General features: G+C 47.4%; 2 protein-coding genes and 1 non-coding gene across 3 annotated transcripts in view; 2 read left to right on the top strand and 1 right to left on the bottom strand.

Moving 5' to 3' along the window:
• Positions 1-946: 946 nt before the first annotated feature.
• SLC23A1 (solute carrier family 23 member 1) lies at positions 947-14,516 on the top strand. The gene is made up of 15 exons (XM_049787358.1): positions 947-1,295; positions 3,855-3,916; positions 4,357-4,560; positions 4,981-5,138; positions 5,998-6,086; positions 6,194-6,261; positions 6,398-6,579; positions 6,678-6,798; positions 7,029-7,185; positions 7,477-7,624; positions 8,842-8,947; positions 9,377-9,506; positions 9,610-9,753; positions 10,771-10,866; positions 14,062-14,516. The coding sequence occupies exons 1-15, from the start codon at positions 947-949 to the stop codon at positions 14,304-14,306; spliced, it is 2,259 nt and encodes a 752-aa protein (XP_049643315.1). The 3' UTR covers positions 14,307-14,516.
• Positions 14,517-17,519: 3,003 nt separating this feature from the next.
• PAIP2 (poly(A) binding protein interacting protein 2) overlaps positions 17,520-26,837 on the bottom strand; it is a 28,124-nt gene continuing 18,806 nt past the window's right edge. Inside the window, exons 2-4 of the mRNA XM_049786041.1 lie at positions 23,643-23,806; positions 22,183-22,362; positions 17,520-17,876 (exon numbers count right to left, since the gene is read on the bottom strand). Coding sequence (XP_049641998.1) covers positions 17,820-17,876; positions 22,183-22,362; positions 23,643-23,780 — 375 coding nt within the window. The 5' untranslated portion in view covers positions 23,781-23,806 and the 3' untranslated portion in view covers positions 17,520-17,819. The remainder of the gene's footprint in view (positions 17,877-22,182; positions 22,363-23,642; positions 23,807-26,837) is intronic.
• LOC126029053 (U6 spliceosomal RNA) lies at positions 19,011-19,117 on the top strand. The gene has a single exon (XR_007502710.1). It is a non-coding gene; the product is annotated as a U6 spliceosomal RNA (small nuclear RNA).

Consider the following 26,837-nt stretch of genomic DNA (forward strand, 5'->3'; position numbering starts at 1 on the left):
TTGCAGCCCCCAACCTGTCCCTCACGCCCTTCCCTTTGTGAACTCTTAATAAAAGTAAAATCCTTCAAGCCGTGACTCCTCTTTGCTGGGGGCCTGGATAGGCAGATGTGGCTCTCCAGCGGCCAGGGGCCAATACCTGTCACAGCACATAAAACTAGGGTATGAATGGGGTTGTGAACGGGGGTCAGGAGAGGAGAGTGCAGGTAGTCATGCGGGGTCACAGCCCTGTTCCTGCTCCAGGCTCACTGTGCCCCAGAACAGGCCTCTGTTCTACACCCAGAAACTGCTCCTCTCACTCTGCCTCTGACCCCAGGTAGGTGGTGGGACCCTGGGTGCCTTCTGGGGGTGGGGGGCAGACAGGGGAAGGTTCCTGGCCCCATATTGGCTCCAAATCCTATGTGTCTCAGAAATTGTCTCACCTGTGGAGCACTGGGTGCTTCCCCACCTCCCCCAGAGTCTATGGGGTGTGTTGTGAGATCAGGTGCTCCTACTGCTTATATTACCTTTGTGAGTCTCTGATCCCCTGGAGCCTGGGAGCTGGACCATAGAGATTCTAATCCCAGGTTGAATAGAGGCAGGTCTGGGAGGGAACTCAAATCTCAGGGTGGGGATGTCAGCTCCTGGAGGAAGAGGAGCCTTCAGCAGGCTCAGGTCTGAACTCAATCCCAAAAGCCTTTCTCCTGCGCCCCATCTGCCCGAGACCCAGCCCCTAAATGCTCCCTTCAAGAGAAAAATCCCTGGGCATTAGGAGGAGATCCAGTGGCCAGTAAGTGGCAGGGCCCTCCAGGTACTGGGCACAGAGTTGGGAGCATGTGACGTGGCCTTGTGTGCGCTGCCTTTAGTGTGACTGATTTAAAGATCCTCTGAGTCTAGTCCCTGTGCTGGGGCAGGGTGGGGGGGCATCTGCAGCTGGGCCTCTGCCACCACGTGCTGCTGTGTGGGTGGCATGTGGTTTGGGTTGAGTTGGGTGTCCACGGGGACTGCGCGTGACAAGGGTGGGGCTCTGTCTCCACAGCCCCCTAGGGAGGATGGGGAGGAGAGGGTGGAGAGGAGAATGCTGAGGAAGCTTCGAACTGGTCAGACAACTTCTTCAGAAACTGGGGAGCCAGAGCCAAGAAGGGAGAGAAGAGGCCAGTCAGGCCAAGGAGCGGACAAGGAGCAAGGAGCAAGGAGCAAGGCGCAGGGTCAGAGGCTGCACAGGCCGGCGGATTCAGGCTGTGGCATGAAGCTGCTGCCCAGCTGGAGAGCGGTGCTGCCCATCAGCCCTGCGTGGCCATGGGCACAGCAACCCAGAAGTAGGTGGGCTTTGGGGAGCTGGGGAAGCACGAAGGGGAGTGAACCAGGGACCTCAGGTTCAGCCCCTACCAGCTGGGAAGCCTCAGCTCCTTGGTCTGCACCAGACCACATGCTGGTCCAGGCCTGTGTCCAGGACAGGCAGGGCTACCTTCCTGGGCTGGGACACAGGACTGAGGTCTGAGAAAGCCTCATTCTGCAGATGGAGTGATTATATGGCAGGGAGGGTGCTTGCCTTAGACCTACCCAGGTTTGGTCCCCGACATCCCATATGTCCCTTGAGCCAACCAGGAGTAACCCCTGAGCATTGCAGGGTGGAGCCCAAGAACCAAAACCAAAACTAAAACCAAATGATCAAAAAGAAAGCCTCATTTTGTTTAGTGTTCTGCTGTTGCTATCTTAAAATTAATAATACTTGGAGTAAGAGACTATAACTGCCAGGACTCTTGACTTGCACATGGCAAACCTGGATTTGCCTCCTGACACTGTGCGCAATTCCCTGAATCCTGCTAGAAGTGATCCCTGAATGCAGAGCCAGGAGTAAGTCCTGAGCACCACTGGGTGTGACCTCCCTCCCTCCCAAAAAGTGGTAATACTTTTGGAATAGGGGAGTCATATTTTCTGTGTATATATGTAAGGTGCTGGGGGTCGAACCCAAAGCCTCATACACAAGGCAAGAAGTGCTCTTCTGGGGCCAGAGAAATAGCATGAAGGTAAGGCGTTTGCCTTGCATGCAGAAGGATGGTGGTTCGAATCCCACCATCCCATATGGTCTCCCGAGCCTGCCAGGAGTAATTTCTGAGCTTAGAGCCAGGAGTAACCCCTGAGCGCTGCCGGGTGTGACCCAAAAACCAAAACCAAAAACAAAAAGAAGTGCTCTTCTGCTGAGTGACCTCCTGGCTCCCTACATCTACAATTTGCATTGGCTCCCAAAAGTTGTGTAACTAGAATTGTTGGGCCTGGCAGCCAGGACCCTAAGAGAGGAGCAAAGGCAGTGGATGTGTGGAGACAAGGAATGGGGAGTCAGGGACTGGGGAAGAGGTAACCATTTTTTTTTTTTTTTTTGGTTTTTGGGTCACACCCAGCGGTGCTCAGGGGTTACTCCTGGCTGTCTGCTCAGAAATAGCTCCTGGCAGGCATGGGGGACCATATGGGACACCGGGATTCGAACCAACCACCTTTGGTCCTGGATCGGCTGCTTGCAAGGCAAACGCCACTGTGTTATCTCTCCGGGCCCAGAGGTAACCAATTTTTATCACACTTTTGTTGTTGTTTCATTTGGGGGCCACACCTGACAATGCCTGGGGACTAGTGTGTTCTGGGATGGGGCCTGAGCCTCCTGTGTGCTTGCAAGCATCGGCCCATCGAGCTCTCTCCACCCTGCTTATGATATTGATTGACAGCATGAACTTGGGAGTCAGGGCCAACCTGCATTTTTAGAAAAAGTTTTCTTTTTTTTTTTTGGTTTTTGGGCCATACCCGGCGGTGCTCAGGGGTTACTCCTGGCTGTCTGCTCAGAAATAGCTCCTGGCAGGCACGGGGGACCATATGGGACACCGGGATTCGAACCAACCACCTTTGGTCCTGGATCGGCCGCTTGCAAGGCAAACGCCATTGTGCTATCTCTCCGGGCCCAGAAAAAGTTTTCTAAGGGCCAGAGTGATAGCACAGCAGTAGATCATTTGCCTTATATGCTGCCAACCTGGGGTGGACCCAAGTTCTATCTCAGCATCCCATATGGTCCTCCGAGCCTGTCAGGAGTGATTTCTGAGTGCAGAGCCAGGAGTAACCCCTGAGAAACCAAAACAAACAAAAGTTTTCTAAAATCTTGCCACCTAATGGCTGGAGCGGTGGCATAGCAGTAGGTCATTTGCCTTGTACACAACTGACCTAGGACGGACTGCAGTTGGATCCCCCACAGCGTCCCATATGGTCCCTCAAGTCAGGAGCAATTTCTGAGTGCATCGCCAGGAGTAACCCATGAGCGTCACCGGGTGTGGCCCAAAAACACAACAAACAAACAAACAAACAAAAAATCTTTCCACCTATGTGACCTTTGGTCATTAGCTCATCTTCTGACTCTTGTCTACTCTGCTGTAGGAGGCTTCTTCACAGAGCCCAGAGCCCGAACCCTAAACACAATACCCAGGGCATTCCGGAGCACCCATTCCCCTGGTTCTAGCTGATGAGTGTGGTTTTGACCATGATAAAGAACTCGTTATTCCTCTTATGCCTCACGGAGGGAGCCCACTCAGCAAGTGACAAAGGGCCTCTGCCACGCCTCTTCCTTGGCCTCCCTCCCCTGGGGCTTGGTTACCATCCAGGACTGGCATCTCTCCCTTCCCTCAGCAACCCAGTCGGGTGGCCGTGGCCTGTGCCAGGGAGGAAAGGTGGCTGAGCTCGGCAGCCTTTACCATGATGGCCAGAGTTAATACCTTATCGGCGCCCAGCACTTTCGTAATCGGGCCGTGGATCTGGTTACAGATTTACTTAGAACAATGTCTGGTGTGTCGAGTAAAGTCCTCCTTGGCCTTCGTAAAGTTACCTCCTCTTCTCCTCAGGAACTGTTCCCACCTATACCTCAAAGATGAGTCCCCCGGAAGACCCTGAGGGCCTGCCACAGGTACTGGGGTCTGTGGGAGGGTGTGGTGCGGCCGGGCAGGGCAAGGGCACAGCAGGGTCCTGGGTGGTGGAGACAAAGCTTCTGTCTGATGAACTTGATCTAGAGGGCCTGTCCCCGGCAGGCTGCACCTGGCAGCTGAGAGGGCTGGAGGTGTCACAGAATCTTCAGCTTGGGGTCACCTAGATCCATCTGCTTTCCATCAAAGGACAGGGTGGGGTCAGAGCAGGCGGTCCCAGTATGTACCTTTGTAAATCCAACTTTCTAATGCCTGCGGGGGGGGGGGGGCAGAGGTGTCTTCTCAGGCCTAAGGGGGCCAGTAACCAGTGCAATGGGCTCAGTTCTGCATGAACCAATATGAGGTGGGAGCCGGAGGGGCCAGGGGATGGTTCTGGGGGTGTTATCAGGGGAGGGGCCCCCAGGCTCGGGCTCCTCATTTTGAGACTCACTCAGGCTTCCTGGTTGGTCCCCATCCTGCCAGCCTGAGCCTCTTCTCTCTCTGTTGTCCCCAGCATGACTCCCCCAGCCCGGCTGAACCCTCCCCCAGAAACCCCCCAGTGGCCCTTCCTGAAGAGCCCAAGTTTGACATGTTGTACAAGATCGAGGACGTGCCACCCTGGTATCTGTGCATCCTGCTCGGTTTCCAGGTGGGCTCCCTCTTGGTGTTCCCCACCTCCACTCTGTGTGCGCCCCAGGATCTCAGCCCTTGCCTGGGTCATCAAGGTTATCTTGAGTAACAGGAAGTGAAACTTGAGGTCAGCAACTGTGACTATCACCATGGGAGGGTGGAAAGGACCTTCCAGAGTGGGTGTGTGAGGACAAATTAACCCGTGGGGAGCGTGTGTTGCCCACTGGGTACAGCTTGGCAGGGGGGTACCGACCCCAGAAGCTGCAGGAATATCTCAGGGGACAGGTTAGTAACCCGCAGAGTGGTAAGCCATAGCTCCCTGGGAATCCCTGAGTGCATGTCTGGCCTGAGTAATATCATTGTGCAGATAACAGGAGGCCAGACCCCCTGGACAGCCTGTGATCTGTGTCTGTTTCTTCTTGCCCTCTCCGCAAATCAGCACTACCTGACCTGCTTTAGCGGCACCATCGCTGTACCCTTTCTCCTGGCCGAGGCACTGTGCGTGGGCCGGGACCAACACATGGTCAGTCAACTCATTGGCACCATCTTCACCTGCGTGGGCATCACCACCCTCATCCAGACCACCCTGGGCATCCGGTGAGTGGCCCTACCCCACTGTGCCTCCTGACGTGAGAGCAGATCATCTCTCTCACAGCTCTTTAGCTTTATTTATTTTTATTTATTTTTGGGTTTTTTTTTTTTTTGGTCACACCTGGCAATGTTCAGGGGTTCTTTCTAGCTCTGTGCTCAGAAATTACTCATGGCAGAGCTCAGGGGACCATGTGGGATGCCAGAGATCAAACCCCATTAAATGCATGTAAGGCAAACACCCTATCTGCTGTGCTATCATTTGGGCCCAGCACTCTTTCACTTAATTTTGAGTGTAAGAGGTCAGAATCCCTAGTACTTGGGGCATGATGTGGTGCTTCGGATCGATCCCCGAAGCATATACTTAGCTCTCTTGAGCTGTCCCAGGTCTCTGATGGAAGGAAAAAGGCCTCCCTCACCCCTACTCTTTGCATGCTCTTACTCCTAGACCAGCTTTAGGGTCAGGTCTCTGGGGTCCCATCCTGGCTACCTGATGATCTGGACTTGAGGATGAGTCTGAGATTCAGTGCCTTAGCTGTGATTTCCCCCTTCTGGAGGGCAATCAGAATCACCCACTTTCTTTTTGGGAGCCCTGTCTCTCAAGACCCTTGCCCTGTGCACAGTTCCCTGTGAAAGGGTTGTGGGGGGAGTGGAGGGACATGTGTTTCTGGTACACATGGTCTCTCGAGGAGGAGCCAGTGAGAAATCAGACCTGGGCAGGGGGTCCCATCTCCACTTCCTGAGGCCCCATAAGTGAAGTGTCCTGTCTGGGATTTAAGTGGCTTCCCTCTACTCTGTATCCCATGTCATCTTCTCTTTCTGCCTCAGGTCCCTGGCCTGACACACTGCTCCATGTCTCTCTTTCCAGGCTGCCACTTTTCCAGGCCAGTGCCTTTGCATTTCTGGTCCCAGCCAAAGCCATCCTGTCCCTGGAGAGATGGAAATGCCCCTCAGAAGGTGGGCACACATATGGGGTCTGCGCTGGGGACAGTGGCGGGGTGGTAGTATCATAGTATCTTACTTCATCTGTCTGATCTCTGCTTGCGTGTCTTCTTTGTCTCCAGAGGAGATCTACGGGAACTGGACCCTACCCCTGAACACTTCTCACATCTGGCACCCCCGCATAAGAGAGGTGGGTTCGCCTGTGGGACTAAAGGGGAGCAGAGAGGGTGCTAGATATGAGGCCACTGCTAAGCTGGCCTGTAGGTTTTTGACGCTGAGGTCATGGCCTTGACATAGTGATTTATTGCTGACTTTTGCTTTTCTAGGTCCAGGGTGCAATCATAGTATCCAGCATGGTAGAAGTGGTAATTGGGGTGATGGGATTGCCTGGGGCCCTGCTGAGCTACATCGGGCCTCTCACAGTTACCCCCACTGTCTCTCTCATCGGCCTCTCCGTTTTCCAAGCTGCTGGTGACCGAGCTGGTTCACACTGGGGCATCTCAGCGTGGTGAGTGAACCCTGGGCCTCTCACCTCGCTTTACCCATTCTTCATGTCCCTCCCGGGCTGTGGCCTCCCAGCCCTCTCTTCTTCTTCTTTATCCCCAGCTCCATTCTCCTGATCGTCCTCTTCTCCCAGTACCTGCGCAACCTCACCTTCTGGCTACCTTTCTACCGCTTTGGCAAAGGCCTCACTATTGTCCGAGTCCAGATATTCAAGATGTTTCCCGTGAGTTGCTGGATAGAGCAGCAGTTTATCCTGTGTCCAGGGTCAAAGTGGGAGGGGTCAAGGTCAAGAGCCAGAATTGTGCAGAGTTAGAACTGGAGCAGCAATGAGAGGCTGGAGGAGTTGTGGAGAGGTGGGAGTTAGGACCAGGACTAAGACTGAGGGAGAAGCTGTTGGACCTGGTGGAGACTTCAGGAGCACAGCCCGGGCCCCTCTGCTCTGCTGCTCCCCAGATCGTGCTGGCCATCATGACTGTGTGGCTGCTCTGCTATATCCTGACCCTGACCGACGTGCTGCCTGCAGACCCCACAGCCTACGGCTTCCAGGCACGAACTGATGCCCGTGGGGACATCATGGCCATCGCACCCTGGATCCGGATCCCCTACCCCTGTGAGCAGCCCTCGCCGGTCCCTCTGCTTCTGAGTCCACCTCCGGGTTGCTGGTGGTGGAACTAGTGTTAGCTGGACACTCAGTGATGGTGGAGCAGTGTTTGATTCAAAGCCTCTTCCCTTGTCCCTGACTCTGGCACATTCAAACTGGCTCCTGTAACTAGAACTCCGACCCTTATGCCATCCTTCTTCCTGCCTTCTCCTCTTCCCATCCACCTGGTGCCTAGTGCCTTGTCCACTCCTGATCCAACGAGGGGCGCTGCACCCACGCTCCTGTCTCACCCTGGCCCAGGTCAGTGGGGTCTGCCCACAGTGACTGCAGCTGCCGTCCTGGGAATGTTCAGTGCTACGCTTGCAGGCATCATTGAGTCCATCGGAGATTACTATGCCTGTGCCCGCCTGGCTGGTGCACCGCCCCCTCCTGTTCATGCCATCAATAGGTATGCCTACCCTACTTCCAGCAACTGGTCTCCTCGAGGCCACTAGGACACTAAGGTCAGGTCTGATCTCCATGATACCATGATATGTTCAGGCCTTGGTCTTACATCAAGTAATGAAGGTGCAAGTAGTGAAAGAGATCAAGTCTGAGAATAAGAACCTTTCTGTAGCAGCCTTTCCCGTAGTGTGTAGGGCCCTGCAATCTCACTCAAACTGAACAAACTATAAGCAAAGCCTGGGACAGCCCATTGAATTCTCTGGCCCAAAGTTGATTTTTATTATACTTACCGATACTTCTGCTCTTCCCTTTTAGGAAAGGAGGAGGTTTGGGGTACCCTATGGTGCTCAGGGGCTACTCCAGGATAGGTGCTCAGTGGAGCCTGGGATTCAACAGTATCTTCAACATACAGAGCATATATGGAGTCCTTGTACTCTCTCCCACTCTTGTGGTTTTATTTTTATAGGAGATCTCATCCAGTGGTGCTGAGGGTTTTACTCTTGAGGGCTCAGGGGTCATTCCTAGTGGGGCTCAGGGGGCCACTTGGGGTGCAAGTGTCAAACCCAGGTCAGCAGACAGCCATGTGGAGGCAATGTACTCCATTGACTCTCCTGTTCTTTTGCATTCTTTTTATTTAATTTAATTTTTTATTATGAGATCAAAGATGCAAAGAAAGAGGACAAGGTAAAGTGTGAAGACAATCACCCATAATCTTTTTTTTTTTTTTTAAAGGGAATCACACCCAGTCGTGCTCAGGGCTTACTCCTGGCTCTGCACTCAGGAATCAGTCCTGTAGGGACTCAGGGGATCATATTGGGGTTCAGGGAAAAACCTAGGTCAACTATGTGCAAGGCAAATGCCTTATCTGCTCTGGACTGTTCTGTTGCTCTGGACACTTGGGCATACTTTTACAATCTACTGACACTCAGACACAGCTACTGTTGAGGTTCCCATTTTACAAATGAGGTTACTAAGCCCAGAGTCAGCCAGATACTTATTGTTGTGACAGTGACAGGATGAGTTACTACCTCTGTAACTCAGTAACTATCTCTGTTACCTCTGTAACCATAGTTACTACCTCTGGCTTGGAGTTGGGAGACCTACCAACAGTTAGTCATAGCTCAGTTCCCACTACACCAGGTGAGTGCCAGACTAGGGACCTGGGAGGTCCTATGTCCAGCAGCAGCTGGACCATGCCCCCTACTTCCTTTCCCTTTTCAGGGGTATCTTCACGGAAGGCATCTGCTGTATTATAGCAGGGATTCTAGGCACCGGCAATGGATCCACATCGTCCAGCCCCAACATCGGTGTCCTGGGGATTACCAAGGTACCATGCCAAGCCACACAAAGCTCCATCCTGTTTCCTGGTACTGCTGGCCCTGCTCCAAGTTGGCCTCCTTTAGCGAGCCCCACCAGCCTTGTAGGCTCCCCCCTCTCGACATGCTTGCGGCAAGTCCAGTCCCATTTGGACCTGTTCTTTTTTCTTTTTTTGAGCTACACCTGGCGATTCTTAGGTGTTACTCCAGGCTCTGCACTCAGGAATCACTCCTGACAGTGTTGGGGGACCATAAGGAATGCTGGGGACAGAACCCTGGTCAACTGCGAGCAAGGCAAGCGCCCTGCCTGCTGGACAACCGCTCCCTGAACCTGTTCTTATAATAGATCCCTGCCCCTACCTCAACCATGACCCAGCACCCCTCCCTCCTGCCTTTATTTCCCCATGGGTTTAGCCCTGCCCTGCCCCTGTCCCTGGCAGGTGGGCAGTCGGCGTGTGGTGCAGTACGGTGCCGGTATCATGCTGATTTTGGGCACCATTGGCAAGTTTACTGCCCTCTTCGCCTCGCTCCCTGACCCCATCCTGGGGGGCATGTTCTGCACCTTGTTCGGTGAGTGTCGCCGCGTGGTTCTAGGGACAAGGCATGGCCCTGGAGTGGTGAAGCCTGGCTGGTGGTACCATACCACCCTCCAGCCTCTCTTCTGCACCCTCAGGCATGATTACAGCTGTGGGACTGTCCAATCTGCAGTTCGTGGACATGAACTCTTCCCGAAACCTCTTCGTGCTCGGATTCTCCATGTTCTTTGGGCTCACCTTGCCCAATTACCTGGACTCCAGCCCTGGCGCCATCGACACAGGTGCTTCTCATCTGGGGATGGGCGGAAGAGGTGGCGCCTCATCAAAGACTGCACTAGGCACTCAGCTCTCAGCTTAGACCAATTCTGCAACTCTAGTTGCTGAAAGGCCAATTAGCTACTGTCCTTTACAACACTTTCTGTGGACAGGCCTTGAACTTCCCATTTGCTCTTAAACCTTTCACAACACAATCCTAATATTGTCTGTAAGTCCAGGGATGAGGACGGTGAGGCTGAATGTATATGATTAGTTTATTATTTTTTTGTTTTGTCTTGCTTTTTGGGTCACACCCCGGCAGGCACGGGGACCATATGGGATGTCGGGATTCAAACCACCGTCCCTCTGCATGAAAGATAACGCCTTACCTCCATGCTATCTCTCCGGTCCAAGTTTATTATTATTATTTTTGTTTTTTTCGGGCCACACCTGTTTGATGCTGAGGGGTTAGTCCTGGCTAAGAGCTCAGAAATTGCCCCTGGCTTGGGGGGACCATATGGGATACCGGGGGATTGAACCTCTGTCCTTCCTTGGCTAGTGCTTGCAAGGCAGACACCTTACCTCTAGCGCCACCTCGCCGGCCCCTATTATCATTTTTTTTTTTTTATGATTAGTTCCAAGATAGCTGGCAATGGGGCCAGATAGTACAGAGGGTAGGGCTTCTTGTCTTGCAAGTGGCTGACCTGGGTTCAACCCTCCCTATCCCATATGGTCCCCTGAGCACTGCCAGGAGTTATTTCTGAACACAAAGCTAGGAGTATATACTCTGAGTATTTCTGGGTGTGACCAAACAAAACAGCTACAAACAAAACTAAGACAGGTGGCAGTGATGGGCAGAGCTAGGATTTGAGTCCAAGGATGGGTAAGGTTTAAGTTGAGACAAGCCTGAAAGTTCTGGTTTCCTGTGCATGCTCCAGGAAGTTAGGCTGCGCCACTCAGCAGCCTAACTTCAGGAAGAAAATTCCTGAACTCTGCTCTCCAGATGGGCTATGATGCCGATTAACCCTTGATCTTCTCTCCAGGCATTCCTGAGATTGACCAGATTCTAACTGTGCTATTGACCACGGAGATGTTTGTGGGTGGATGCCTTGCTTTCATACTGGATAACACGGTACCAGGTATGGGTCAGCTATGAGCGGGACACCCGGAATGAGGTGGGACTTAGACACTTCACAGCTGGCCCTAGGATGACAGCTACAATCAGGCTGGATGGGACGCCAGGGGATCAAACCGTGGTCAGTCTAAGTTTAGTGCGTGTAAGGCAATGTCCTAATGCCTGTGCCACTCCTTCTCTGCAGGGGCTGAGGGCTGGCCAGCGGGAGGGAGGCTCTTGGCTTGCTCCAGCACCGCTCCAGCCCCATTGGCAGTTGGCTTTTGTTATCATGTTATAGATACCTTTAGGGACCCGTTTCCTTAAAGTAGGATAAATCTGGGAAAATCTTTATGTTGGCAACACCCAAATATAGCAGCTGCCAGTCATGCTGGCTATTAAGATGTGCTGACTGCATAGAGCTGGTGGGATGGGAGGTGGGGAGGAAAGGGCCAGGATTTTCTAGTACTTTCAGGGAATGGACTTCAGGTCATGAGAGTTCTTTGTCGTAATTACCCCTTGGATGGATGGTTGGGTACCTGAGATGAGAAGTAGCAGCAATAAACCCAGGGAACAGGAAGGCATCCAGGTGAGCAGCTGAGACTTCTGAATGTAAACCAGTCTCAGGACAGTTAAGAGTTCAACTCTATTCACCCAAATTTGAATCAGCAGTTATCCCTGCTGCCAATCACTGTCATGATCCAGAATCTTCCAGTGGCTTTCAATGTATATTGATAAATCTGAAGCTGAGTGTCTGAATCACTTGCTTAAGGTCACATAAACTGACAATTGCAAGTGGCTGGTCAGAATCCAGCCCTTACCCATAGACCCTCACAGTGGATTTCTCTAAGTTTTTGCTGATGGGTCACTTTGAATTTTTCTGTTGTTTCTTTTGGGCCACATTCGGTGGTACTCAGGTTACTCCTGTGCTCAGAAATCGCTCCTGGCAGGCTCAGAGGACTATATGGAATGCTGGGAATTGAACTCAGGTCCATCCTGGGTTGGCCGCATGCAAAGCAAATGCCCTACTGCTGTACTATCTCTCTGGCCCCTGATGGGTCACTTTGCACTTGCACTTCCTCTTTACCCATCACAGATCAATCTTATGACCTTATGAAGGACAGTTGGTTTAATATTTGGGTGTATGTGTGTGTGTGTGTGTGTGTGTGTGTGTGTGTGTGTGAGAGAGAGAGAGAGAGAGAGAGAGAGAGAGAGAGAGAGAGAGAGAGAGAGAGAGAGAGAGAGAGAGAGAGAGGGAGGATGTGGAGTGGCAGGTTTTTTGTTTTGAACTACACCTGCTCAGAAACTGCTGTACTCAGAAGTGACCCCCAAGGAAACCATATATGGTTTCAGCATCAGTACCTTAATCCCTCTGCTCCCTGGTCCTTTTATTTTTATTATTTAATTTTGGTTTTTTTGGGTCACACCTGATAGCGCTCCTGGCAGGCACAAGGGACCATATGAGATGCTGGGATTTGAATCACCATCTGTCCTGGATCAGCTCTGTGCAAGGCAAATGCCCTACCCCTGTGTTCTCTCTCTCTCTGGTCCTTCATTTTCCAGTGGCACTTACTTATGTGGCCCTGGCTACACAATGATGTGAAGGGAAGGAATATATGCTAAAAGGCTCAAGACAGCTTCTTTTGCGAAACTCCTAGCACAAGATGGGAAGCAAAGCAGATAAAGCGGTTTAGAGCCTGAAAGTCTACGACTGGGATGGCGTAGTTTGGAGGGTGTTAGAGAATGTGAGGATCTTGGAGGAAAAGGGATATAGTGGGCTGTAGAGCAAGGGAGAAGCTTGGTGGCATCAGGCAGTGATGGTGGTGGTGAAATGCCATAATCCTGTGCCAAACATACAACCCGTCTTCTGCCTGTGCCTTGTGCAGACAGACTCAGCTTAAAAAAGACCTCTTGAAGTGACTTTCCTGAGGACTCAGATCTCCTCTCAATGGTCTGCCTTAAGATCTTGGGACTAATTGATTCGTACAACTGTGATACTGTGGGGCTGGAGAGATTAGCACAGTGATAGGGTATTTTGCCTTACATGCAGCTGCCGATCCAGCATCCCATATGGTCCTCTGAAACTGCCAGGAGCAATTTCTGAGCACAGAGCCAGGAATAACCCTTGAACAACACTGGGTGTGACCCAAAAATCAAGAATAAATAAATAAATGAAATAAAATTTTGGTCATTTAACAATTTACTAAGTGTTTAGAGAGATAAAGTGGGGGCCAGACAGTATACAGTGGGTAGGATACTTTATTTCTTCATCAGATTTTTTTTTTTTTTGTGGTTTTTGGGTCACACCCGGCAGTGCTCAGGGGTTATTCCTGGCTCCAGGCTCAGAAATTGCTCCTGGCAGGCACGGGGGACCATATGGGGCGCCGGGATTCGAACAGATGACCTCCTGCATGAAAGGCAAACGCCTTACCTCCATGCTATCTCTCCGGCCCCCTCTTCATCAGATTTTAATAGTGCCCAAATATCTGACACACTGGGGCCAGAGAGACAGCATGGAGGTAGGACTTTTGCCTTGAATGCAGGACGGTAGTTCGAATCCCAGCATCCCATATGGTCCCCAGAGCCTGCCAGGAGCGATTTCTGAGCATAGAGCCAGGAATAACCCCAGAGCGCTCCAGGTGTGACCGCCACCCCCCCAAATCTGACATAGGATTTTGGTCTTTGAGAGGGAAGACTGGCCACACCCAGCCAGTGGCGAGGGGATATTAATCTTGGCTCTGTGCTTAGGGTGGTTGCTCCTGGTAGGACATGAGGTGATGGGAAAGTACTTGAACTTCCTGCATACAGAACATGTGCTCCAGCCTACCCCAATGTTTTTTTTTTTTTAAATAAGAAATGAGAGTAAAAAAAAAATTTAGCGGGCCGGAGAGATAGCATGGAGGTAAGGCGTTTGCCTTTCATGCAGGAGGTCATTGGTTCAAATCCCGGCGCCCCATATGGTCCCCCGTGCCTGCCAGGAGCAATTTCTGAGCCTGGAGCCAGGAATAATCCCTGAGCACTGCCGGGTGTGACCCAAAAACCAAAAAAAAAAAAAAAAAAAAATTTAGCAGAGAATCCAGCATAATGAAGACATACAATAAATACCAATTTGTAAATAAAGAGACTGGATTCAGGAAGGCTGCCTTAGGCTAAGTTATGGGAAAGGGAGGTGGAGATGGGAGAAGGGTACTGTCCCTACAAGTGATCCAATGCTCTCTTTCAGGAAGCCCCGAGGAAAGGGGACTGGTACAGTGGAAAGCTGGGGCCCATGCCAACAGTGAGACATCTGCCAGCCTTAAGAGCTATGACTTCCCCATTGGAATGAGCATGGTGAAAAGGACTGCCTTTCTGAAATACATTCCCATCTGCCCAGTCTTCAGAGGATTTTCAAGGTCAAAAAAACAACGTTCAGTACCAGAAGACTCTTCAGAAAATATAGACCCTGGCTCTGTGTGCACTAAAGTTTGAAATATTACTCCCAAGCAAGGTAGGATATTGCTAATTTATCGCTTTTGTGTAAGAGGGTTGAAAATTACAAAGCTAAGAGAAACTGTCTTCATCAGGAAGCTAGACTGGGTAAAAAAGTCATCTAGATGGAGTGAAATTCTGTGTCTGGTTGTGGCACCCAGTATTGAACAAGGGCTTCATGAACATGTGAGGCCACGTTTACAAATGCTCCACCCCACCTGAGCCATTTTAGGATGAGACCAGGTTGCTGTAATAAGTAGCAGAGAAACTGATTTTCACCTGTGGTAAAAACTGGGTCAACTGTAACCCATGAGTCAGAAACACCAGCCATAGGCAGAATCTTTACTCTCCAGTATGCTAAATAAGTATGCTTTAATGACATGAAAAAGGAATACCGAACTGGGGCCAGAGATAGTACAGAAGTTAAGGTGCTTGCCTGGCATGTGGCTGACCCAGATTCAAATCTCTGGCATCGTATGTGATCACCCCACTTCCAGGAGTGGTCTCTGACACAGGACCAAGAATAAGCCCTGATCATCTCCAAGTGTAGGTCCAAGACAAAAGGAAACAACAAAAAAGGAACAAAATTGTACAGGAATAGGAACACATACGTTGCCTTATCTCGAAAGTGCATCCTATTCAGCGGGTATTGCCCTAAATATCAGCACAGGCCCCGATGAGGGATGTCTATTTGTCCCAAGGGCTTTAAAACAGAGTGGCTCATGTTCTGAAACTTTCAACCTCTACCTGTATGTAGATAAATGGCTTGGCTCTCTAAATAGCAAAGAGAGTTAGAACAAAATGAAGGTTAGCCTAGGTGGCTCCTAAATAACTTTAACAGCAACCGCTTAAAAAGAATTTTATATGTGTCAGGGATTGTCAAAAGTGCTCCATGTATGTATATTAATAGCACAATCCCAAAATGTGGTTATGTGGTTATTACTCTCATTTTAAAAGGAGGAAGGAACTCAGGTAATATGTTAAGTGCTTGCCCACGTTCATTACATTCACGAGAATTTCCTCTTAAGGCTATATTGCCTTTTAACTTGCCATCTTCGATTCAGCTGTACTATGATAAAGTGGCCAACTAGAAATAAACTCATCTGTCTCCAGTGGTGCTCAAAGGGAAAGGCCAAGTCCCACCAGCGTGGCAGCCTGCCATGCCATTTTGGTATTGTTAGAGAATAGAAGGGACTGATTAGATCAAGGATCCAAGAGAGTCAAGCATTATCAACTCTGCTTCAGTTCTTAAAAATCCACTTTTTGGGGGGCTAGAGTGATAGGTTAGAGTAGGGTGCTTGCCTTGAGCATAGCTGACCCTGGCTTGATTCTGGCAATCCAAATAGTCTACTGAGCACAGAGCCAAGTTTAAGCCAAGTACTGCCAGGTATGGCCCACAAATATTCACTTGTTTGTTAAGGTGGGTGTCAGAAAATAGAGGGGGGGGGGAGCATGCCCTGAACACAGGTTCTCACACGGAAGGATCCCTCTGCCCCCAAAGGAAAATATGTGCCAGAATTGATGATACGGCCTTTTAAATCTTCTGGCCCTCAACAAGCTCAAGCAAAGCAGAGGAAAAAGAGGGGCTGCAGCAATAGTTCAGGTATGTAGGGCACTTGCCATGCACATGACTGATCAGGGTTTAATTCCTGGTATATCATATGTCTCCAAGCCCTACCAGGTGTGGCCCCAAAACCAGAAAGATAAAACAAAAAAAAGATATTTTCACGAGGCCGGCGAGGTGGTGCTAGAGGTAAGGTGTCTGCCTTGCAAGCACTAGCCAAGGAAGGACAGAGGTTTGATTGCAGGCCGTCCCATATGGTCCCCCCAAGCCAGGGGCAATTTCTGAGTGCTTAGCCAGGAGTAACCCCTGAGCATCAAATGGGTGTGGCCCGAAAAACCAAAACCAAAAAAAAAAAAAAAGGATATTTTCAGTATTCAGTAACGTATGAAGTAGAACTTTATGTTATATCAGGAAATTGTCAGCTGACAGCCTATCCCTACACATACATAGGCCTGTGAAGGTTTGAAAAGACATGCACACAGCCAACCTAGGTTTGATCTCCAGCACCACATACAGTCACCAGAGCCCAGCCAGGAGTCATCCTTGAATGCAGCGTCAGGAGTAAGCCCTGAGCTTACTGAGTATAACCCCCCCATGTCTCAAAAACAAAACAAAACAAAACAAAACAAAAACAAAACAAAAAAACTCAGCAAAGCAGCCCATTTACAATAGTTTATCAATGGTGATTGTACCTCAGTCAAGTTCCCATTATATTTCATATAAAACCTTAATGATGTTATTTATTACTGTCCTGATGCAACAGTCTGAGGTGATGAAAGTATGTTATAGAAGGGAATGGTTATGAGTTTACTGCTGTATTTTGGACAGATATCACCCTAACAACATAACTGGAATGATACTATGGAATCTAATGAAGTCTGCTCTCGGCACACCTTTTGCCCCAGGGTTACCTGAAGTATTGAGCCCATACTGAGGCTCATCAGAGAAGAATCTGCCTTTCAGCACCAATAAACACAACCATCAGCTCAGTTCTACTATTATTTATTTTTTTAAATATTTTTGAAAAAATATAATTTTTTTACAATATTTTCAACTTAAACACTATTCACACTGAACACGTATGGCAGCTTAACCTACTCAAATATGAAGTTTAAGAAGCCAAAACTGTTCTAGCTTTGTTAAAAGAAAAAGTTGTGCTGCAGACTATTGTAGTGCTAGTTAACAAAGCAAGGAAAAGCACCACTCAAATCACATCGTTACAATTTCTTTGTTCAATTGGGTTATGGATTGGTCCAACGTTGACCTTGATACCGGCATAGCTTTAATGCTGTGAATTCCTTAGTAGATGCAATTCTCAAATCACATACTTCCTCAGTCCTGACATTAGAAGCAGAATTTGATTATTTTATTTCTCACATGATAACATACTTACTATAAAAGTGAGGAATTCTTACATGGCCACTATCTTATCACCTCAGTAAAAGAGATACACTTGACTATAAGGAATTCTTTCAAATTAACAAGTTTTCTTTAGAAAGATTTTTGATGGGGAAAGATACAAATTTAAGTCTGAACCTAGAAATTTGCGTAACAGAACTTAAATTTTAGTCAACTCAAAACATTTTTGATAATACAACGTGTTAGTTATCCATAAGGGTCTAGGTTTAGTTTCAAAAAAGACAATCCACTAAGATTTGGAGGTCATTTAATTTGGTATTTTCTCACAACTTGACTGGTGCTTCTTTGCTCACTGTCTTCACATCAAGCCATGGGGCCAATTCTATTTTCAGTAATTCTTTGACAGCTTTTTTACTTAATAACAGTCTCAGCACTTTTATTAAGCATGCAAGACTAACAAAACTTTGGCAATGCATAAGTGTAACACAGTGACAAGAGAGAGCTTTTACAATTAAGTCTTCTAATACTGCCTTCACAGTGTGGAAATTGTGCTACATCCACCAAAAGAGGGCCCCATCTACTCAAATAGTTTAGTACTTCACCCCAGGAACAAACTCCTTTGCATTTGGATTCAGATTGCTCTTGACCTGAAAAACAAGTATATAAAAATATAGATTCATTAACAAATGGCTTCACATACTTAGAAGCATTCAACTCATTAAAATGCAAACAAACAAAACCTTTGAAGATAAATGCAAAAACTGATTATAAGGTTAGATTCCCCTCCCAAAAATAAAACTACGGAAGCCGGAAACAGATGCAAACTATATAAAGTCAGTATCAGCTGTCTAAAGATAAAACAGAAATTAAAATTAAAGTATAACCAGAAACTTATTAACTTCTTATAACCTGAAGGAATGTTTAGGGGGTCACACCAGCAAAGCACAGGACTAACCCCTAGCCTTGCACTTAGGGATCATCACTCCTGGTGGTGTTCAGGGGATCATGAAATTCTAGAGTTCAAACCTGGGTTGAACGCATGCAAGGCAACACCCTACCCACTGTACAACCATCTAACCCAGACTTTACAGTGTTAATACTATGCAAATATATCAAACGTGTGGAAATATTTTATTGTTTTTGAGTCACAGCTAAGCAGTGCTTCGGGTTAACTTCAGGGTTAACTGCTCTGTTCAGGGATCACTCCTGGTGGGCTCAGAGGAAATCGTATGAGATATTGAGGACTGAAACAATGCAAGGCAAGCATCCTACATGCTGTACAATCACTCAGGTTCAGAAACGAAGTGTTTTAAAAACAGGGAACCTGGGGCCGGAGAGATAGCATGAAGGTAAGGCGTTTATCTTTCATGCAGAAGGTCGGTGGTTCGAATCCCAGCATCCCATATGATCCCCTGAGCCTGCCAGGAGTGATTTTTTTTTGTTTTTGTTTTTAGGCCACACCCGGCAGTGCTCAGGGATTACTCCTGGCTGTCTGATCAGAAATAGCTCCTGGCAGGCACGGGGGACCATATGGGACACCGGGATTCAAACCAACCACCTTTGGTCCTGGATCGGCTGCTTGCAAGGCAAACGCCGCTGTGCTATCTCTCCGGGCCCTGCCAGGAGTGATTTCTGAGCATAGAGCCAGGAGTAACCCCTGAACGTTGCCGGGTGTGACCCAAAAAACAAAATAAATAAAATAAATAAATAAATAAATAAAAAAAACAGGGAACCATTGACAAATATTTATTTTATGATCCTCACTGAAAATAAGGAGTATTGTGCTCGCTTTGGCAGCACATATACTAAAATTGGAACGATACAGAGAAGATTAGCATGGCCCCTGTGCAAGGATGGCACTCAAATTCGTGAAGTATTCCATATTTAGAAGAAAAAAAAAGAAAATAAGGAGTATTGTCTTTGTACAACTGTATTCTAATTCCTACAGGAAGCTTTGTATATAACAGGAAAACTACATGAAAAGTCAGAAGAGGGGGGCCGGAGCTATAGCACAGTGGTAGGTTATTTGCCTTGCACACAGCGGACCTGGGATGGACCCAGGTTCGATCCCTGGCATTCCATATGGTCCCCGAGCCTGCCAGGAGTAATCCGAGCACTGCACCCCCCAAAAAAAGAAAAAGAGAAAGAAAAGTCAGAAGAGGATCTAGAGTGGCGATACAGTGTGTAGGGCAATTGCCTTGCACATGGCACACCCAAGTTTGATCCCTGGCATATTGTATGGTTCCTCAAGCACCACCAGGAGTAATTCCTGAGTGCAGAGCCGGGGTCAAGTGTGACCCTCCAGCCCCCCCAAAAACACCCACAAAGTCAAAAGGACTAAGCTAGAATCCAAGCCCTGTCCCAACTACGTAAGCCTGGGTAAGTCTGGGACTCCTTTTTGCATTAGTTAAAAAAGGAAAAAAATGAATCAAATGTTTTTGAGATTTATGTCAATTGTCTTCACTTTCATACATAATTGTCAGATGATAGGGAATGACTGGGAAATCTTCCTTTATTGCATGTAATAGAACAAGTTGATAGAGACAAAACAAAACTGGTACTAGGTCTTAAATGCAGGGATGCTGGTAGACTTACATTCAACTTGATCCTGTTCAGACCCAAAACATATGGGTTTGATCCCTGAACCCCATTTGGTACCTCAGACCCTCCAGAAGAAATCCCTAAGGATTTCTCAGGAAGTAAGGAGTAAGCCCTGAGTACTGTTGGTGTGGACCCCAGAACCAACCAAACCACCAAATACCCTAAAAGAATGAGAAGAAATTATTCTCAACCAAGGGCGCGACAATGTCAAGTTTAAGGTGTTTGCTTTTGGGCCCGGAGAGATAGCACAGTGGCGTTTGCCTTGCAAGCAGCTGATGCAGGACCAAAGGTGGTTGGTTCGAATCCCGGCATCCCATATGGTCCCCCGTGCCTGCCAGGAGCTATTTCTGAGCAGACAACCAGGAGTAACCCCTGAGCACCGCCAGGTGTGGCCCAAAAATCAAAAAAAAAAAAAAAAGGTGTTTGCTTTTCATGTGGCTGGCCCACTTCAAATTCCAGCATCACACATGGTTCCCCTTGAGCATTGTCAGGGCCCACTCACAAGCACAAAGTGAGGGAACAGAGCCTGACCAGCAACGAGGTGGCCAACATTTCCCATACAAGAAATGATATGAATTAGATCAAGTTTAGCAAACCAGTTCAGTACAACAGCAATATACTAGATTCTGATTAAGTTAGACATTATGTTCAATAAAAGGTATTTAGTCAACATGACGATCAGGTTTATTTATGGACTGACTAATGCAGTCAGAAACCAAACATATCCCAATAGAATAGTCAAATGATACACCTGCCAACTGGATTATTGTCTTTATTGGGTTCTTCTTGTAACAAAGGCTAAGTCATACTATCCAATTTCAGCAGTCTTAGGCTGGAGAAAGTATGGTGGGTAAAGGTGCTTGACTTGCACATTTCCAGCATCCCATATGGTCTGGTCCTCTGAGCTGGCCAGGAGTGATTCCTGAGTGCAAAGCCAGAAATAGCCCTTGGGCACTACCAGGTGTAGCCCAAAAAAACATTTCTCACATCCAAGTACTAACCAGGCCCGACCTTGCTTAGCTTCCGAAATCAGACGAGATCGGGCACGTTCAGGGTGGTATGGCCATAGACAAAAAACAACATATCTATACAATTATTAGAATGAATGGCTGGTGCAAAGCAACAGTATAGCGGTAGTGTGTTTACACTCCATATGGTGCCCTGAACACCAACAGGAGTAACTCCTGAGTACAGGAGTACCTGTGAGTAATTTCCGGTGTGGCCCAAATAACCCATTAAAAAAAATTTTCGAAATGTCTGATAGGGCAAACTGGCTGTATAAAGTTAACTGCAGTGCTTTTAAAAAAAAAAAATTAAGGGGCCGGAGAGATAGCATGGAGGTAAGGCGTTTGCCTCTCATGCAAAAGGTCATCGGTTCGAATCCCGGCGTCCCATATGGTCCCCCGTGCTTGCCAGGAGCGACTTCTGAGCATGGAGCCAGGAGTAACTCCTGAGCACTGCCGGGTGAGACCCAAAAACCAAAAAAAAAAAAAATAAATAAATATTAAAAAAAAAAAATTTAAAATGTTCGAGCCTGAGCAACAGCACAGCAAGTAGAAATTTTGCCTTGCATGAGGCTGACCCAGGACCGACCCAGGTTCGATCCCTGGCATCCTATATAGTCCCCTGGCCTGCCAGGAGCACATTTCTGAGCACAAAGCCAAGAATAACTCCTGAGTGCCACAGGGTGTGGCCCAGAAATAAAAAAAAAAAAAAAAAAAAAAGAAAAGAAAGAGCAAGGAGGGGAGGGAGGAAAGGAGGGAGGGAGGGAAGGAAGGAAAGAAGGAAAAACATGTTTTTCGAACCAGAGATAGCTCAAACCATATCTAGTCCCCCAAGCAGCAACATTACCAGGAGTGGTCCTGGGCCTACTGAGCACTGCTTAAGACAACCTTGCACCCAAAAATAAAGTTTACAATTGATTCTTACAGATCTGAAAAGGTAAAACCTTTTTAAAAAAAGAAAAAAAAAAAAAAAAAAAGGAGGGGTCTCAAATCTGGCAGGTCTCACGGTTTATTCCTGGCAGAGCTCAGGAGACCATATATGCAATGAACACACACAACTTTTGTGTAGCCAAGTCACATGGATGTCCTGGGTATTTTATTGAATTAATTTAAGGCATTTAAGTACTCTAGGACAAAGTAATGGCAAGAAGTCTGGTGGAGGTCCTCAATCTAACCACATCCAACGTGTTACTGAAAGACATTTTGATTCCTAAGGGAAGATCAAAATCTTTTGCTTTCCTATTAAGGAGGAGCACAATTTCAGAAGAAATATAAAACTGTTCTTAAATAGAAGGCTAGCATTATTTCCACTTAATAAGTTTTAAAAAGATGAAAAATAGCTTTTTACCACAAGATCTTCCAGAGAAGAGCCATCAGTGATAACAAGGTCATTAAACTGGTCTTGGATTTGGTCCATTGTTTGTGGGAGATCTCGAGCTGGAATAAACCACTCATGTTCTTCTTCCTCTTCAAGCATTTCTTGGAAACAGCGTTCAATAAATTCTTCTTCCCATAACTCTTCTTCTATCTGGATTTGTAATAAATTAAAAAATAACAGCAATTTTTAAGACTTTACTAGAAATGGCTTTAAAAAATCCTAAGGGGGGGAGCAGAGATAGCACAGCAGTAGGGCGGTTAGCCTTGCACATGACCGATCCAGGACAGATGGTAGTTCGAATCCCGGCATCCCATATGGTCCCCTGTGCCTGCCAAGAACGATTACCAGGAGTAACCTGAGTGCTGCTGAGTGTGACCCAAAAACAAACAATCCCCCCAATATATAACACACACCCTTTTAAAGGTGTAGAGAGAACTCAAAGGCCTGTATTTATGAAGAATTATGAAGAATACCCAAATGTGATCCCTGACAACACAAAGATCCCAACCATCACAAGAGTTAAATGAATTAGACTGGAAGCAGCCCCATAGCACTCTAGTTGTGGTCCAATCACCCCCTAAAAAGTAAATCTCTTGAGAATTAAACCATTATACATTAGTGTTGAAGGCTTGGGAGATAGTACAGTGGGGTGAGGTCTTTGTCTTCCAAGAGGCCAACCTATGTTTGATTGCCAGCCCCTCAGAAAGTCTCCCAAGCCCTGCCAGGACTCAGGACATGTACAGTGCAGATCAAGGAGTAAGCTCAGAGCACCTCTGGGTGTGACCCCAAAATTCCCTAAACAAGGTCTCAGGTGTAAAGGCTCAATGATATAAAGTGCATAAATTAGATTCCTGAACCATATGGACAAACCCCCTAAGCTGGCATACCACTGATGTAGCTCAAAAGCCAATCAAAAAGTCATATTTCAGGGCTGGAGCAATGGCGCAGTGGTAGGGCATCTGCCATGCATGCGGCTGACCCAGGCTGGACTGCGGTTCGATCCCCTGGCGTCCCATATGGTCCCCAAGCCAGGAGTGATTTTTCAGCGCATACCCAGGAGTAGCCCCTGAGCGTCACCAGGTGTGGCCCCAAAACAAAAGAAACTTTTGGTTAAAACCATAAAAGAGGGGGCCAGAGTAATAGGGCATCTGCCTTTCAAGTGGATGACCCAGGAGAAATGAGTTCGATCTCCATAAGGTTCCTCAAGCCTGCCAGGAGCGATTTCTGAGCGCAAAGCCAGGAATAATCCCTGTTCCCTGCCCAGTGTGGCCCCAAAACAAAAACAAAATCCCAAAAGAGGAGTGAATGCCCTGCAAGTGGGAGTAGGAGAGTTCTGAAGTTTGATTTCCAGCATTGCTGGGTAACCCCTCCCAAAAACGCATTAAAAAATGTGGGGCAGGGAAACAAGCAAATTTATTAACAAAACTAACTTGTCTGTTGAATTCCTCTTCATTTTCCATCCACATGTACTCTGCAAATGGATTGTCGTCTTCATGAGAATGACCGTTAATAATCACATCTTCATTGATGATGCTTGGGCTAGTACTGCTGCGACTTGGATCTTTCATGGTTGGATTTAGTTGTAGTTTTTAACCTTAAAGAAATAATATAAATGATTGAATCAGTCAGCCTTTTAGTGAGAAATATTACTAGGCATCCTAGTTAAGTATTAAATGCACATGCTACATTACTGAACATAAACTGAGCAACTAAAAAGGCTTTACTTTCCCCTATCATTCAACAAAATAGCTTTTGTTGAAATATATTTACTTAGAGAGATGTAAGAAGGCTAGAGAAATAGTACGGCTGGTAGGGGGTTTGTCTTGCATGTAGTTGACCCAGGGTTCCATCACTGGCATCCCATATCCCCAAGCCCACTATGAATGATTCCTGAGTGTAAAGCCAGGAGTAAGCCCTGAGCATTGGTGTGGCCCCAAAACTAACCAAATGGGCCAGAGATAGCATAGTAGTAGGGCATTTGAATGGCACAAGCCCGACCCAGGATAGAGTTGTGTTTGATTTCCAGCATCCCATATGGTCCCCCGAGCCTGCCTGGAGCAATTTCTGAGGCAGTATGGCCCAAAAACCAAAAACAAACAAACAAAAAACTCAACCACCACCTACCTAACCAAAACACTAAGTAATATAAAATACAGGGAAATCAAACCAGAGCCAGTCACATGCAAGGCATCTTCTTTTTTTTTTTTTTTTTTTTTTGGTTTTTGGGCCACACCCGGTAACGCTCAGGGGTTTACTCCTGGCTATGCGTTCAGAAGTTGCTGCTGGCTTGGGGGACCATATGGGACACCGGGGGATCGAACCTCGGTCCGTCCAAGGCTAGCGCAGGCAAGGCAGGCACCTTACCTTTAGCGCCACCGCCCGGCCCCGCAAGGCATCTTCTCTGTGTTACTATCTCTAGCCTCCTGGTCTTAAACTGTATCTGATCAACCTTTCTCTTTGGGTTTTTGAGTCACTCAAAAGGCTCTGGGAACCTTATGCAGTACTCTAGATGGGACCATATGTGGTACCAGGGATTGAACCTGGGTTGATCACATGCAAGGAAAGCTTCACTTTCCCCTTCAATTCAACATATTTTGCTATTTGCTTTTGTTGAAATATATTTACTTAGAAAGATGTAAGGAGAAGGCTAGAGGAATAGTTTCTATTCACCATTTCTGTGTGAGTAAAAGCAGTATCTAATGGGCCGGGTGATTCAGTTTTAAAGAACACAATTCATGTGTCTGAGTTCCTGAGTTTGATACCCAGCCTAGGGGGTGTAGGGATTTGGGTCACACAGGTAGTGCTTGGGGATCAGGTGGTACTGAGGATTACTAGAGTTCCAACATGCAAAACATGTACCTCAGCCTTTTGAACTATTTCCATATCCTGTAGTATAATAGACCTAGTTCTCTATCTTTTTTGGTGGGGGGAGCCACCCTGTGATGCTCAAGGTTACTCTAGTGATGCTTGGGTGGTACTCCTGACTTCAAGTAGGGACTGAAAAACAAAAACAAAAATCCAGGGGCAAGAGATAGCATGGAGGTAGGGTGTTTGCCTTGCATGCAGAAGGTCGGTGGTTCGAATCCCGGCACCCCATGTGGTTCCCAGAGCATGCCAGGAGCGATTTCTGTGCGTCGAGCCAGGAGTAGCCCCTGAGCACTGCCGGGTGTGACCCAAAAACAAAACAAAACAAAAAAATCCATAGTTGTTCATTTAACAGGAATTTATACTCTTAAGCTGAAGATTGAGGGAATTTCCCAATATCCACAAATATTTTTTTCAAATCTTGAATACTAGTGACAGAATGGTTTTTACATTTGTAGTTAAGAACAACTGAACCAGGATGGTATTCATTCCATGACTGAAACCCAACTATGAACATTTTTGTAACCACAGTGCTTAAATAAATTATTAAAAAAAAATAATAAAGAATAGGGGCCAGAGAGATAGCATGGAGGTAAGGCAGAAGGATGGTGCATGCATGCATTCTGGCATCCCATATGGTCCCCTGAGCCTGCCAGGAGCGATTTCTGAGCGTAGAGCCAGGAGGAACTCCTACGGCTGCCGGGTGTGGCCCAAAAACCAAAAATAAAGAATAAAGAATAAAGAATAAAGAACGGAACCTAGATCTTCTATCACAGTTCATACATGTATGTATAAAAAAAAAGCAAAAACAGGCCCTGAAATTTATGTGCTAGGGTTTGTTAGAATGAAACATAATTAAGTCAATAAATTGAGGCATTATTAAAGAAGATAAAAAACACTGAATATATGATTTCTTAAATTATTTGAGTCAGGGATCAAACCTAGGACCTAATACATGCAAGGCAAGACCTTAACTCTAAGCTTCATCCATGTCCTCTCTGGAGTGAGCTACTGAACATAGCCAGATGTGGCCCAACCCATATCTTACCCAAAAACAAGCATGTTAAAATGAAGATTGAGAAAGATAGAGGATATTTGCCTTGCATCCTACTAACTCCAGATAGATTCCCAGCACCACACCAGGGGTCACTCTTGAGTAGTTAGGAATAATCCCTGATACCACTGGGTATGACCTCTATAATTTTTTTTTTTGGGGGGAGGCCACACCCTGCCATTCAAGGGTTACTTCTGCCTCTGAATTCAGGGACCATTCCTGGTGTGCTTAGGGGTCCATATGAGGTACTGGGGTTGAAAACAAGCTGTGCACAAGGCAAGCTCCCTACTTGCTGTATCATCACTGTGGCCCCTCCCTCCAAAAATTTAAATGATCAGTCTCAAATATTATAAAATGCAGGGGCCCAACTCTGCTTTGCAACTATCATATAACTTTACTCTGTGTCTGAAACAATCATAAGGCTATGATTAAAAATACAACTTGTGGGGCCGGAGAGATAGCATGGAGGGTAAGGAGTTTGCCTTTCATGCAAGAAGGTCATCGGTTCGAATCCCGGCGTCCCATATTGTCCCCCGAGCCTGCCAGGAGCGATTTCTGAGCGTAGAGCCAGGAGTAACCCCTGAGCGGTGCCGGGTGTGACCCAAAAACCAAAAAAAAAAAAAAAAAAAAATACAACTTGTAAGGGGCCGGAAAAATAGCACAGCGGTAGGGCATTTGCCTTGCAAGCAGCAGACCCAGGACCAAG

The sequence above is a fragment of the Suncus etruscus genome, chromosome 14 (assembly GCF_024139225.1).
Source record: "Suncus etruscus isolate mSunEtr1 chromosome 14, mSunEtr1.pri.cur, whole genome shotgun sequence".
In the NCBI taxonomy this organism is placed as follows: domain Eukaryota; kingdom Metazoa; phylum Chordata; class Mammalia; order Eulipotyphla; family Soricidae; genus Suncus; species Suncus etruscus.

What these genes read in the sequence shown, in the direction of transcription:
- SLC23A1 (XM_049787358.1), top strand. Translation starts at nt 947, where the DNA reads ATGTGGTTTGGGTTGAGTTGGGTGTCCACGGGGACTGCGCGTGACAAG. An exon ending in AGATATTCAAGATGTTTCCC is followed by an intron (nt 6,799 to 7,028) that starts GTGAGTTGCTGG and finishes GCTGCTCCCCAG; the next exon opens with ATCGTGCTGGCCATCATGAC. An exon ending in GTGTCCTGGGGATTACCAAG is followed by an intron (nt 8,948 to 9,376) that starts GTACCATGCCAA and finishes TGTCCCTGGCAG; the next exon opens with GTGGGCAGTCGGCGTGTGGT.